The sequence below is a fragment of the Neolamprologus multifasciatus genome, chromosome 4 (assembly GCF_963576455.1).
Source record: "Neolamprologus multifasciatus chromosome 4, fNeoMul1.2, whole genome shotgun sequence".
In the NCBI taxonomy this organism is placed as follows: Eukaryota; Metazoa; Chordata; class Actinopteri; order Cichliformes; family Cichlidae; genus Neolamprologus; species Neolamprologus multifasciatus.
The window spans coordinates 15,108,880-15,123,742 of NC_140442.1; the positions used below are offsets into that span (position 1 = coordinate 15,108,880).

General features: G+C 36.7%; 1 protein-coding gene across 3 annotated transcripts; it reads left to right on the top strand.

Annotated features, from left to right (window-relative positions):
• The first annotated feature begins 133 nt into the window (after window positions 1–133).
• Window positions 134–13,689, top strand: LOC146520082 (nuclear GTPase SLIP-GC-like). 3 transcript variants are annotated; one of them, XM_085158038.1, is made up of 25 exons: window positions 134–466; window positions 1,793–1,820; window positions 1,956–2,037; window positions 2,208–2,320; window positions 3,241–3,279; window positions 3,915–3,956; window positions 4,070–4,108; window positions 4,537–4,561; window positions 4,713–4,799; window positions 5,112–5,199; window positions 5,976–6,192; window positions 6,313–6,531; window positions 7,441–7,647; window positions 7,740–7,912; window positions 10,500–10,593; window positions 10,676–10,763; window positions 10,881–11,002; window positions 11,255–11,428; window positions 11,515–11,669; window positions 11,776–11,893; window positions 12,002–12,110; window positions 12,210–12,340; window positions 12,555–12,636; window positions 12,814–12,891; window positions 13,045–13,689. In XM_085158038.1, the coding sequence occupies exons 3-25, from the start codon at window positions 1,971–1,973 to the stop codon at window positions 13,161–13,163; spliced, it is 2,586 nt and encodes an 861-aa protein (XP_085014164.1). In that variant the 5' UTR covers window positions 134–466; window positions 1,793–1,820; window positions 1,956–1,970; the 3' UTR covers window positions 13,164–13,689. The 3 variants fall into 3 exon arrangements, with proteins under 3 accessions (XP_085014164.1, XP_085014165.1, XP_085014166.1); XM_085158039.1 differs by lacking the exon at window positions 3,915–3,956 and having other exon boundaries at window positions 134–1,820; XM_085158040.1 differs by lacking the exons at window positions 3,241–3,279; window positions 3,915–3,956 and having other exon boundaries at window positions 134–1,820.
• The last annotated feature ends 1,174 nt before the right edge of the window (window positions 13,690–14,863 follow it).

The window sequence follows — 14,863 nt, forward strand, 5'->3', positions numbered from 1 at the left end:
GCACTGTGCTGCCTTTCCCAAGCATGTTCATGCTTGTGTGTGTATAGGGAGGTGTGACTGTGTGCGTGTGTAGCTGTGACAGGCACCTTCAGGCTTGGTGGGTGTGGCCCTGCCAGGTTGCTGGCCACACCTGAAGATCATCACACACACCTGGAGCTGATCAAGCCTCGTTGGGCAGCTACTTAACAGTGTGGCTGAGCGCTCCTTGACGTGGGATTGTTGTGTGAGACTCCACGTCAGTTTCCTAGAGTTACAAGTTCAGTGTGTATATGCCCGCCGAGCGTGGAACAGTAGAGAGCAGCAAGCACGGAGACTGCAGAGACACGGGAGCGGAGAGCACTAACACGGACATTTTGGGAGAAGACACTGCACGGGAGTCGACGGAACGCACTGGAATGTATTGTTATGTAACATTCTCTTCACTCTTCAATAAACGCACTGCTTTCGTCGCATCTTACCAAGTGTGGTAAGAGGAAGAAGGGGGGAAGATGGGCATCCCATCCTGTTGTTTCTCTTGCATGTGAATATACTTTCCTTCATACACTTCATGTATAATCACATATATTCTATTAATTACACATGAATCTTCTGCGTTTACCAATCACAACACACTTAATATAACTTCTTTCTTAATCATACACGGTAAACTCAGAGATTCTCACATCTCTCAGACTTCCACAATCTCACGCACACAGAGAGACACAAGGATGAGCAGCGTAGTCAAAAACACTCGCGGAATCTGGGTGAAAAAGTCGGGTATGAAAATAATTTCATTACCCAAACGACACTTTCTATTTCATCATATTGATTAAATTTAAACATGATTAACTGTTAGCAAAATAACATCTAAGTAAACTCAGTTTTATCACTCTGCATCACGATTCCCATAAAAAGGCTGGATGCTAAGTCCTTTTACTCCACTTTTAGAGATGAACCGAGGGATCTCATTCTCTTTGGCACTTTGAATATGGAAGGAAAATCATTTGTTTTAGTTCTATAATCACATCACAAACTGCAGATATTTTTATGTGGCCCTACAGATGTATGTTTTCATATGCTGTCCCTTTTTGTGTTTTACAATCTAAATACATTAACATAAAACGAATAGCGCAGGGAGGATAAGAAGGCACGTTTGTGTGAACCACAATTATTTTATGTAGCGATACAACATTTGAGCATGTTAAATACGCCATTCTAAAAACAAACACTGATTAAGCAACAACTTTCAGCCAAGATTTATAAATTCTTTTTCCTTTTAACTGAATCTACTAGCTCTACACCATAATTCAGCATGTCAAACGTAACAGTTGCATTTATCTAATGTGGGATGGTTGTGGCTGGGCTGATGACTGTGACAGAAAAGAGTGGCAATTTCTATTTTTATTAATACTTTTGAGGATTAAAGATGGTGTTAATAATTATTTTTTTTTAAAAGTGTTCATCACCCAACATCGTTTCACTCCTCTGTTAAAAAGTAAAACAAAAAAGAAAAACAAAACACTTGCTCTGAGACAGGTTGTTACCTGTCTGCCAGCCACTCCCTTCTGCACAAACACCTCTTCCTGCTTTTCTCAGTTCTCCGTTCTGCTTTTCCCTGCACCCAATTTACTCATGTTGGATTTATCTTTCTATTATATGTATAGATGCAGTTGCCCCTGTGCAGTCTGAGCCACACAGTTCTAGTTTGTTTTTAACCGTATCTGTTTGTGGACTTTGCTTTTTGCTTGATTTTCATTTTTCCCGCCTGTTTCCTGTTTGTGTCTCACTGCTTCCCTCACATCTCCCTCAGCAGCCTTTTCCTGCGTTACTTCTAACAAAAGGTGAGCAGTTTGAACTTTTAATCTGAATTTAATATCAGTGTCTCTGATTATTTGTGCATTAAAGGAGAAGTCGATCACAAATCTCTAATCTTTAAAGCAGTATTGTCTGGTTAAATATTGCATTTTATCTTACAGTTTCATTTCTTGGTCATGGATGATTTCGTAAGAACCAAACTGCTTGAATGGGGGCTAAGTGAGTGGGTGGAAAAATTTAAAGGTAAAGTATTAACGTGAATCCCTGATGGGTACAGATATTGATACTGATGTGATCTGTTAACTGTAAAACGGCTCATAGATTTGGGCCGATTGCTTTTTCAGTCATTAACAAGAACTTCTGAAGCAAGTTGAGAATAAACTTTATCTCTGCAACTTTATTTTTAATGACAGATGAACAAATCGATGCTGAAAGTCTGTATGAGCTTGATGATCGAGAAATTGATAATTTGATCACAAAAGCTGGACCAAGAGTGAAATTCAAGAAGAGACTCAAGTTGTTAAAGGTAATTAAGTTTCAAAAAAAATATTGCTATATACAGAGGTGAAGTTTTGTTAGAATTATCTGTATATTTTAAAATGCACTGGCAGTAATAATCAGTGATGGGAACAACAGCAATAAAAGTAACGCTGTTACTTTTTTTCAGTAACTAGTAATCTAACTAATTGCTATTTCTATCTTTACAATGTTGTTACTGTTACTAACAATAAAATGTGGTGTGGACACGTTACAGTTTTTCATCACACAGATGGTTGAAGCTGTCTTCAGCTAATTTAAAGTGGAGACTTTAAATTAGATAGATTTTCTCCATAATATTGCTATGTTTGCTGCAGGAAGAAACTGTAAAAGCTGCATTTTCTAAGGAGCAAAAACAAAAAACCCCACCCTTTCTATGGGCTTAAATTGTGGTCATAAATATTTTGTACTTGTAAATCAAATGTGTAGTTGTAAACTCAGTTTTGTAACCTTGTAAACCAGAATATCTGAATTTTTTAGGCTTGTGCATCTATTTGTGTGTGTGTGTAAAAAAAAAAAAAGAAAGATCTGGATTTTTTTTTTTTAAGTAATGAAATAGTTATTTTCCTAGTAATAATTAACTTTTATAATATTGTAACTCAGTTACTAACTCAATTAGCTTTTTAAAGAAGTAACTACTTACTATAACGAATTAATTTTTCAAAGTAATTTGCCCAACACTCGAAATAATATCTAACGCAATTTTTGTTAACTCTTTATAAGATGGATTTGCAAAGTTTTGATCGTGCTAGAAAGAACAAAACACAAATTAAGAAACAGTCATTTCTTTTCAATTAAGTTACAAACTATTTTGTTGCCTTGAGGTTCAGTATCTATATGAGAAATGCAGTTTTTAATACATGTTTAAGTGCTCAGTATTGTATTTGGCTTTGCACTTTTTATCTGCAGGGTAAACAAGAGCATGCAGAAGCAGCTGGTTTGGTTCAGGTAAGGATTATACTGAATTTCAGACATATTAGCCAACTGCCTGAGACAAAGGAAAGCTTCATTTTGTTGCCTATAGGGTCACATACTTATTCAATATTAATATTAATTAATAGTATCTCCGATTGACATAACTGGATGTTATTACTGCCAACGTAAATTACAGTTTTGCTGAATTTATTTTTACCTTTCAGTTTTACATTTCCCTCAGTGTCACCTGTTCTGGTCGTCTTTGCTGGTTTCTCTAGCCTTACGTGTTTCAGAGCAGAATCACCAATTACCAGAGTTTGATGCCTGGCAGGTGTTTCGAAAAGTGGGGAAAAACAGTTAGACACATGAACAGATTGGTGGTGTGGCAGGAGCTTCTGTTTAAGACTCTGCTTCCTCCTCATCGTCACCCAGTCATCCTGTTTCCCCGGCTGCTCGGGACAATCTGCCAGAGGGAGCTAATGTGGCCTACGCTACCTTTGGCTGCACCAGCTAAAGGGGCTTGACTAGCTATGGGATTTGTAAGGGTGCAAAGCCAAGTCTCCAATTCTGTGATCCTGGCCTCCTGTGTCTCACCGGCAGTAATTATTTCTAGAGTATTTTTATTATTTCTTAACTAATATAGATTGTAATTGTTTTGATTGTGGTAGGAAGAACAAAACTCAAATCAGGAAACAGTCATTTCTTTTCAAGTCAGTTTAAAACTGTTTTTTTTCTTCAGATTTAATGTCCATATGACAAATACAATTTTAATACATGTTTAAGAGCTCAATATTCTACACGGCTTTGCACCTTTTATCTGCAGTGTGAACAGGAGCATGAAGAAGCAGCTGGTCTGGTTCAGGTAAGGGTTATACTGAATTTCAGACATTTAGGCCAACTGCCTGAGACAAAGTAAAGCTCCATTCTCTGGTCTACAGAGACTGACCACTCTCTACAGAAACCAATAAATAATGACTGAATCTAAAAACTTAATTCATAGGGGGTCGGGAAATATACATTTTGCCCTAGCTAGGGGATTCGCCAGCCATCTCTGTAGGTCTTCGTGACTGGGACTTAACTATGCAAAAGAATTGTCTCGTAGGATCACAGATATTTACTAAGAAGAATGGAATTTATAATCTATTCTTTATCAGCCTGCTGGTTGAATACATAACTGCATGTAAGTTTGTTGATTGTAAAACTTGTACGTTAGTGTCCTTTAAATGCTGTTAAAGAGCAATGCCAATGCAAATAGTGACAATTTCCTGTATAACTCATATTCATCCTCAGGTCTTGCCATCCACAAGTGATACAGGTGAGACACATGCATCGTATTTATTGCATCTCATATTAGTCTGTGGCACCAATAGCTTTTTTGCAATCTACATAACTTTACTAAGAATAAGTTTACTGAGAGAAACACGTTCTTCTTTTCTTCTTATTTTTTGTTGTTTTTATCCAATCAGGAAAGAGAAAATCAGACCTTCAAAGTGACGCCAGCAGGTTGCAGTCACCAGCTAAGCGACAGCGTCAGTCAATGCCAGGATTTGCAGGTATTTATGTTTCTTTCTAAACAGTGTCACAGTTTAAGCCACCACAGGGTTAAACCTCTGTGCAGCACAATTTGTCCAACATCCCAGTTTCATCTTTGATGCTAGAAATTACTTTTCCTTTGGCTTGTTGTCAAAATGTAACAGTCACATGTTGCATGGTATACTAAGTTTGATTGGTAAGTGGTCACATTATGGTCCTGATATACTCTAATTCACACAGGTTTGCTTTTTTTTTAAACATGAGATTTTACATTTTCTGGTTATTCTAGTCTATAATTCCTTCTAAATAGTTCTTTACTTTTATGTCCACAGAATCAATCATACTGTCTGATGTGAAAAGCATCATGACATTTGTACATGAAAGACTAAATGACCAAGACAAACTCAGTGCTTTCTTGAAGTGAGTATTACGTTTTTTTTATATTTTGTAATGTATGGGCCTGGTTCCACTCCTGATCACGTGACAGTTTCACAAACAGATCACAGAGAGTTTGTTTTTAAAGAAAGCAAAAATGCAGAAAATATCTGTAAAACATCCTCAGAAGCTGCTAGTTATGTGTAATTTAGTCACACGGAGAAGATGGTCCCTTTTCAAGAGTCTTGACTCACACAAAAATAAGCAGTATATTCACATGAACGCAACAATTAAAAGAATTCAGTCCAAACACACTTTATGGATGTCACACTGGTTTCAGCAAGAAACAGTCACAGGAATGAGTAACTACATTGATGAGGATTTAGAATCAATACTAATTGCATGTCTTTGGACTGTTGGAGAAAGACAGAGTACCGAGAGAGAGCCGAGGCAAACATGGAGATAAACTCAAAATAAAAAGTCCCCCAGCCAGATGTTGGTGTGAGACAACAGTGCTAAACATCATGCCACCGTGCTGCCTGTACATGAACCCTTTAGGTAATTTCCTTTCTTGCGTCAGATTGTATGACACAGACTGCTGACATACAGCAGTACAATTATAGATGCTGAAATAATTCAGTAGTAAAATAAAACAACGTATAATAAACAATTTGTGGAACCAGTGTATAAAACTAGTAATGATTCATTGAATAATCACTAACATGATTATAACGCTCTTTTAAACTCTCACTTTTAAAGCATGCTTAAAAATGTTTTCATGACTGAATCATTTAACCCATATTTAAAATATTGTTCCACAGGAAAAAGATCAGTGATTTGGAGACAGACAAGAGGGAGCTGGTTGGTGTCTTTGGTAAAACTGGGGCTGGAAAGAGCTCTTTGATAAATGCCATCATCAAAGAGAAGAATCTTTTACCCTCAGGAAGCATCAATGCCTGCACCTCAGTCATGATCAAAGTGGAAGCTAACACACGTAGCACAAAGTATGAGGCAGAAATTGAGTTCATCGCAAAGGAGGTAAAATGAGTTCTGAAAGTCTGATTTTTACTTAAACCTATAACATGTGTTAGAGTCCATTTCCTGGGGTTTAAGGTTGGGTACATGCCTCAATAAATTGCTTGTCATCTATTTTTGTAGGAGTGGAACGATGAGTTGTGGTCATTTCAGCGTCAGCTTCTTGGCAATAATAAAAATCAGGAAAAGGAAGACGATGATTATCATGATGCTGTTGAAAAGCTGACAGCACTGTATGGAGACGAATGGATAAAGTCCTTTGAAAACCTCATGGAGAACAAATATTTCAAAGAAATTCCAGAATTTCTCCAATCCAGGCGGAAGATTTTGACATGTGAATCAGTAAGACAAAAACTCTGATATTACTACTATAACAGACAGCCATGATAGACTACACACTGGGGATGCTGGGAAGGGCACACAGGTGAAACTAGGACAACCTGGACACAAAAGGGAACTGACCAAATTATCAGATAATGCCATTTAGATGATCACATATCCAGAAAAAAAACCTGTTCTTGTAATAACTGTGGTTAACAGATCCCAAGACTGGTCCATTATGTAGAGCAGTGTTTCCCAACCACTCTGAGAAATGATCAGGTGTGCTGTGGAAGACAACTACCTGCTCTAATTAAATGGGTTACCAACTGCTAGTAATACAGAAGGAGCAGAAGAAATTACATAATAGTCATGCTGTGAGTGAGACGACGCAGCACGTAATAACATCATATTAGTACTATAACAGATAGCCATGATAGTCAATACACACTGGGGATGCTGGGAAGGGCACACAGGTGAAACTAGGACAACCTAAACACAAAAAGGGAACTGAAAAAATTAACAAAAGACTAAGAACTAGAAACATAACTCACTTCTGAAAACGGCATGCAGCATAGATTCAAAAGTCCAAAAAACAAAACACTGAAAACAGATCCAGTGATCGAAACAGATCTTACTGAGATCCCACAATGATCTTTAGATGATCACATTTCCAGAAAAAAATCTCTTCTTGTAATAACTGTGGTTAACAAGACCCAAGACTGGTCCAGGTCCGTTATGTAGAGCATGATTTTTATTTTTTTTAAATCGCAGTAAGAACCTTTACGTCTTTACACAACAGTGATCAGTTCCCTATTTTAACCTACTCTTACACTTTAAATTGCTCCGTAGAAATTCACTGCTGAGCAAAGTCAGCAAAGACTTTTTGTGAGGACTGAAATTAAACTGCACTGCTTTTATTATTTATTGCAGGCTAATGAACTTTCTGCACAATTTGTCAAGTACACAAGAAGTGATTCAAAACAAGGAGAAGGTAATGAAGGAAAAACATGGTTTTGGCCACTAGTGAAGTGTGTGACTGTCAGGGTGCCAAACAATCCTTTTCTCCAGTATGTCACACTTGTGGACCTTCCTGGAAATGGTGACTGTAACAAGAGCAGAGATCAGATGTGGAAAGGGGTAATTCACATTTACTGCTCTTTGCTTATACTGTGTTGTCAGTAAACAGTCATCTTTCAATGAAGCACTGAGACATGTTATTCTCCTTTCAGATAGTTGGAGATTGTTCTACTGTGTGGATTGTGACTGAAATTAATCGAGCAGCATCAGAGAAAGAGGCCTGGGAGATCCTGAAAAGTGTTAGTAGTCTGATTGGAAATGGTGGCGAATGTCAGCAAATTCACTTTATCTGCACCAAGTCTGATCTTCTTGATTCAGATGATCTGTAAGTAAATTTTGAATTCTGATCAAATACAGGGTGTTTCCACATAAGATCAACGCAGGCTAGAGAAAAAATGAAGCACAGGGTTGAGCCTTTGTTGTAATTAATACAGAACATTTGGGTCAAAAGGGGTTTGAGAGGTAGATACAATTTTATAAAATTTACTGAAGATGGTGGACTGAGTAATAAACAGAGAGGGAGTGGAACAGCGGAGAGTGGGAAAGGCAGGGGAATTATTTTGTTCTAGAGGGACAGCAAGAGAGAAGAGGGCGAGCAATAACAGGAGAGCAGGTGAAGAAAGAGATGCAAATGACATCATGGCAGCTTTAATGTATGTTGCACATAATCTATGAGATTATAGGAAATCATGTATATCCTGGTCCTTACAGTCGAGTAATTCAACCATTGTAAAGCAAAAGTGCCATTACACTGTCCTTCAGCAACAAAGTTAAAACAGTTGCTGTGACAAAAGAAACATTTGTATATAAGCATGTCAGCGTGTGGTGACATCACGATCCAAATAAACATGCTGGCTTTTCTCTGAGTGCTTTAAGAATAAATGCTACCAGTCTCCCATATTTGCGAGTTTGTTTGGCTTTTTTAACAGTCAAAATAAATACATTAAACAAATAAAGTCATATCATTATAAACTGGATCCGCAAGGCAGACTTGCACAACTAATATGACATTTAATAGGTTTATTTACAATGAAAGAAATATATAAAATGAACTAGTAAATTAGTGGAGAGCAACACCCTAACGTGGCAGAGAAGCAGTGCCACAGCCAGTCTTTAAACACAATTTAGGCGATGACCATGAGTTACAGGTGTGCAACAGCCAGGGAAAACTCAGCTTTGTCAGAAAGGGAGCCTCCCACATTTCCACCTAAAGGCCAAAGCTACGTCCACACCTACATGGGTATTTTTGAAAACGCAGCTTTTTCTATGCATTTGGGCTTTTCGTATCACTAATAACTGAGGTTTTTTTTAAAAAAAACTCGTGCCAGCGTGGAGATTTTTGAAAACTCAGTTTCTGTGTTTAACTTGAATACAGAGACTTTGTCATACAACGTTTTGACATCATGCTGTACACCACAATATTGTTTAGATGAAATGAATTTCTACAATGGTGGATTTACACAGTATACTGTTGCTGTTAATCTTACTATCTGCAGTTTTTAGATGCTTACATATACACCTGCAGTTACTGTCCCTCCATTTTGAAAGACAGGAGTCATAAGGGGTGTCCAAATTCATCTGCTGCATCCTCCTGAGGCCTTCATTTCCCAAGGATGGGTCGGGTGTATCCTTCGTGGCCCACCATATCCCAGAATTCATAGCGCGGCCAAGCTAATTCCAGTTTCCAACAATGGCGGCAGTTTATCAAAACATCACATATTTGCAAAAGTGCTCCGACTTTTTCGGAGACATCTGTTACCCACCAGCTCGATAGCTCGAGAACAGCGAACTCCTGGCACATTGTTTTCAAACCTCCCGCGATCTTTCGCTACTCAGGTTAAACATGATCTCATGAAATAAAGTCACTTAGATAACTGAAAATGTTATTGTTTGGGTTTTTTCAGTGTTTTATTTGTTTGTGAGTAAAGCATTTTGGCTGAGATTAAAGTTATTAGATTATAGTAGATTAAATAAAACTTTATTAATCCCTTGGGTGGGTTCTTCCAGGGTTTTTACACAGCTGAATAAACGTCAAACAGAAAACTGATTAAACAGAAGTGTGAGATGATCAAGAATTTACTCCAGTGTCCTGTTATATTTTAGATAGCAAGGAGCAGACGGCTGAGTTTATTAAACTCCGAGACAGCTGGTGACAGAAAACTGAAGGCTAGATCGTCCAATTTCACAGCTGCTCACTTTTGGCCTACCCGGCCTCCTGAGGACTGCGAAGTAAACCGTGAAGGCCGGGTCCTCAGGAGGATGCAGCCTATAAATTTGGACACCCCTAGAGTGAACTTCGGACGTGGCTTCTACATTAAACACAAGCCAAATCCCAATGCCAACGCGTCGTTGTTTTTGAACACATTTAATTTTTTAAAATTAAATATTTGTATGCTGTATGCATAAATAAGTTGTGAGTCTACACCAGCCATATTTCACAGCACTGTGACTTATGATTTTGAATCACTCAGACTAATGTAGTATTTGTCAGTTTTGTTCTTATTTAAATAAACTCTGGCCAAGAGAGCCAGTGAGGCAAAATCCAAAATACTGTCTTTAGTTATTAACATTATTCAAATAATGAAAGCGCTTGAAAATGGCACTTGAAAAGTAACACAAAATTAGTTGCCTTTTCAGAAAAACAAAAACTTTTCAGAAGTACTTAAGGTTTTGTGTTTACTTGTTCCCTCCCAAGAAGGTTAGGATTTGACATGTTCTTGACAGCGTTTGACTGTTTGCGTTTACATGTGAACAGAGATATTTTTTTTAAACTGCACATGTGGATTGGGGTTTTTTTTAACGAAGACAGACGTAGCTCAAGAGTAAATCAAAACCACCCAGCCTGCCCCAAATTAATGATGGTGATGATAATAGTGATGATGGTAACAGTACATAATGCAAATTTCATGTAGTTCATCAGCTGATATCCATGATCGAATAGTTAAAAGAAACATTCAAGCCAAGGATGGAGTAAGGAAAGCATTCAACAAGCGAACCAAGATTAAGGTGAGTTTTATAGGCTTACAGAAAATAGTACAGACTCTCCACAGTTGCAAAGATGCTTTAAAATTAAATCATTTTTCCGCAGAAACACTTCACTGATGACAGTTTCAAAGTGTTCACAGTGAGCTCCAGAGAGTTCCTAAAAGGGAGGCATCTAAATCCAGAAGAAACTGGTAGGTGAAGTCTTGATGCACACATTGTTTTAGTTTGCTGTGACTGAAAGAAGAATTATTTAATTTGACTTAAAGTGTGTAATGTCAAACTGTGGCACTGAAATTTCTTCTTAACAGAAATAATCAAACTTCAGAGATTTTTGCAAGATCTCAATGACTGTCACTCTGAGACAGTAAACTATGTGAGTGGAGCTTATGGGATTCTTGCTTTGATTCAAGGAGCCAACTCCAGAGGAGTGGTAAGGTCAAGTAAAAGATATACAACAACATTCTCTTACATTCTGGGATTTCTCAATTGTCTTTGTGTTTCTTATTTAGTTTTTTTTTTTTAATAGTTTATGGGTTATTACTTATCTCATATATTTTTGCTGTTATATTTAGCTTCTCAAGTTCTTATTACAGAAGAGTGATTTTTAAAACCAACTGAATTCAAAAACCTATAAGAAACGACAAGTAGTTTTTATGGTTTTATTACTTCAACTATTTTTCAGGATAGTAAAAAAGGCGAGGTGTTTGCAGAACTTGAGAGAATCATGAACCTCCAACTTGAAAATGTCCGAAAAGAAATGGAAGAGACCATTATGGCTTTTGAAAAATGTCTTAATGATGGCGTTGAGAAATCCAAAGGTTCATATGGAGAAAAACTCAAGAACTTCTTGTATCGTGTATGTATTTTAAATATAGTTACAAAAAATTTACAGATTTAACAGTAATATGTATTTAAATAATTTTGTTTTCTTTTTTGTTTTAGGGAAAGAAGGGTGGTGCTTTTCACAAGGTACTGAAGTGTGTCGTTGAGAATGGTGGCGTCCACAAACCAAAGAACGGGACCCTAATTAACCTTAACATGAAGTTGGCTTCATCTCTGACCGACAGCATTGATGATGAATTCAGAAAGACCTTCCCGTAAGAGAAGACAAATTCTAAACAGTCACATAATATTATTCAAGATAATTTATAACATATAAACTTGCCAATTCTGCCATTAATAACCACAATGTTTATGTTTTAGAAATGACTCAGAACGTGGAGCATTCAATGGAGTCATCAATGAATTTTCTCTTAACACTGATTCTCTGATTGAAAAGTACAAAAATGCTGAACTGCAGTTCAGGTTTCTCAGGACAGAGGTAAGAGATGAAACTTTCCTGTCTAAACTAATGGACAGTAAAAAAATTTTTTATGACTTTATGTGATTTAAAATGATTTTCATCCGTATTTCATGTTTTGTGTCTAAGGAAGAAAAAATTAAGGCAAAACTGAACAGAATGATGCGGAAACAGAAGAAAAAAGTCTACAGCAGTCTGACAGAGACAATTGAGAACATTATGGAAGAAGGCTACAAGAGTAAGAAATAAGATTAGAGATTCATAACTTGGCACTAAAACACATATTTATCATTATTCAGTAAGAGAAATCTGATTGGAGCTTTCTGTCTTATTGTAGAGGCTGCAGAATTTGAAGGAGAAGGCACGCTGTACAACATGAGAGAGACTATTAAGGACCACGTGCACTCAAAGAAGGACATGTTTGAGCAGGCAAAAAATACCATGTTGGAGAAGTTACGCAGTTTAATGGTTTGTCATGTTTTATGAAGAAATATGATTACCATATTTTGTTAATTTTTGTTAATTCACCCAAAGGCTTTTTCTATGTTTAGCTGGAATAGACTTAGACAAAAATGTATCTTCAATTTATATTTTTAATCCAGTTTGAGAAACTTCTAAATGTAATTGTATTTGACTTTAACACATTTTGATCTGTGATAAGTAATTACAATTTCTAAAATAGGTAAACATCCTGGAGATTCTGGAGAAAATTATGAAGGAATCCATTGAACGTTCATTCAAAACTGATGGGGGCTTACTCCCAGGTAAACAGGACAGTTTGCTGTAATTACATTTGATAATGCTTTCTTCCTTTTCTCTTTACAGTCTTGTACCTGATAGCACAGTCTGTTTACCTATTTGTCTATCTATTTTTTAATTAACTTATAAATTACTGAGTGACCCTGTGGCGGGAAACAATTAAAAAATATTTTGTTTTTCAGATGTTTCAACAGAGCTTGAGATGGTAAAGAAATATTATGATCAACTTGCAGCCACTCCAGACGATGAAACATCACTTGGTAAATCCTTAAATGTCATTATCAGTATTACATTAAATGTTTTAAATTAAAACAATTGTCCTTAATGGAACCAATGGAAACCAAAGTTTTCATTTGTTATCGCTCTTTGTTAAACCTCATTTTCTTTTTTTGTCACGGTTGGCTGTGTGGCAGGCAGGCAAGCAGGAGTGGTGGACCCAAAATGCAGGACTCAGACTCGAGGGGTGAACTCAAAAGCTTTTATCTCAGCTTTATTTGCTGGCACAGGAAAACAAGCTTACAAAGCAAACTAAACTAAACTGGGAAACAACATAAACTCACGGGAAAAACAAGGAGATCCACACAGCATGAGGGTGAAGTGACGTTAACGATGCAACAACAAGAACCAACTGACAGGGACTAAAATACACTGGTAGGCACATGAGGAAACGAGGAACAGGTGGGAACACAGCCGGGAGAAATTAGACTAAACGAGACAGAGGAAGCGAAACTAGAAACACTGACATAAGATATGAACCTTCAAAGTAAAACAGGAAATCCACAGACTGAACACAGATAACTCTGACCAAGAACAGGAGGAACACAGTACAGGGGTCAGAGTGACATCAGGGGGAAAGGAATACACAAGCTAAGAAATATAGAACAGAAACCAAAACACCAGTAGTCATAAGCCAAGAATCCAAAGGAAAACAGACCAATAAACAATAATATAGAATCAAAACACTGGGCCACAGGCCCAGAACCGTGACAGTTTTGGATGTTTCAGATTTGAGGACTGGGTAGAAACTGCAGAAGCCTGGACACAAACAGGTTTTCCCAGAGCAAGTGCTGATTAAAACAAAAAAACATTTTTGATTGATTTTGTCTCAATCATTTTCAGTTGTTTTTGTTTGGTCTATTTAAAAGTTGTTTGGTGACATCTGACTTTGAGACTGTCTGTATCTTTAATGATTCAAATCTTGAGGCTGACAGAGCAGTTTGAGGAAAAACTGAAAGAGATTTACATTACATCACTCAACATATATTTCAAATCAATTTTAATGTTTTTATTTATGAGTTTAGTTATGGCTCATTCAGATGCCAATGACATTTATATAACACATTTCAGTACATGTAAAATCAGTCTACTTAACACAGAAGATAAAAACATGGCAACACTTTATAATACAGCCCACGACTGACGCGTAATTCCCCTGTAATTAAATGGAATATCAATGTATTTGATTAAAATTGTAATTGTATTTACCTACAAATATTTAAAGGTAGGGATTTCTGAAATGTTTAGTACTATAATCTAATGAATCCTAAAACTGATCTTGTAAACTTTGAGACAGGTTTGGTCAGTTAGGGTAAGTAGCTCCATCTCCATGCAGCTACAGGACTAGTTTTATCCCTCTACATTGTGTCCATCTTTTTCCTCAATTTCAGGAGTTCTTTTCACTGTGGAATTAATTGTCTGATTATGAGATTAAAAGTAGTTTTTCATCTCAACTTTTCACACTCAAATATGTGTTTTTGACAGGTTTTCATACATTAGAGCCACAGCAGAGGGTGTTTTTCTTGAAAACAATATCTGAATTAGGATTAGATGGATTTGTGTATGAGAAACACAAATAGTCATAGATTTATTTGTAAACGTTTTTTTTTTCAAGGACACATTCATACTTCTTGTCATGCTCTTTAATTGTAAGTTTCTTGCTCCCAACAACATTTCTGACCTGTCATCTATGTTTATTCTTCACAAAAAATATTACATAAACATTGTTTTGGCAGTAGTACTAGCAGAATCTGTTGTGATATTTTGACAACATTGTGTGCTGTTAACAGAATTTGACCTCTGTCACACCTAACAGCCATTGTTGTTGTTATGCAGGTCTTTTTTTTTTTATAAAAATATATCATCACATTATTTCTAAACGCTTGTCTTAAAATGTTAAACCCAATTTACCTTTGCAATAAATTCTACATTTCAGGAAATATTCTTTTCTTTTTT

Coding starts and splice junctions, on each gene's coding strand:
- LOC146520082 (XM_085158038.1), top strand. CDS start 1,971: ATGGATGATTTCGTAAGAACCAAACTGCTTGAATGGGGGCTAAGTGAG. Junction 2,321..3,240: donor AGAGACTCAAGTTGTTAAAG/GTAATTAAGTTT, acceptor TTTTATCTGCAG/GGTAAACAAGAGCATGCAGA. Junction 4,800..5,111: donor GTCAATGCCAGGATTTGCAG/GTATTTATGTTT, acceptor TTATGTCCACAG/AATCAATCATACTGTCTGAT.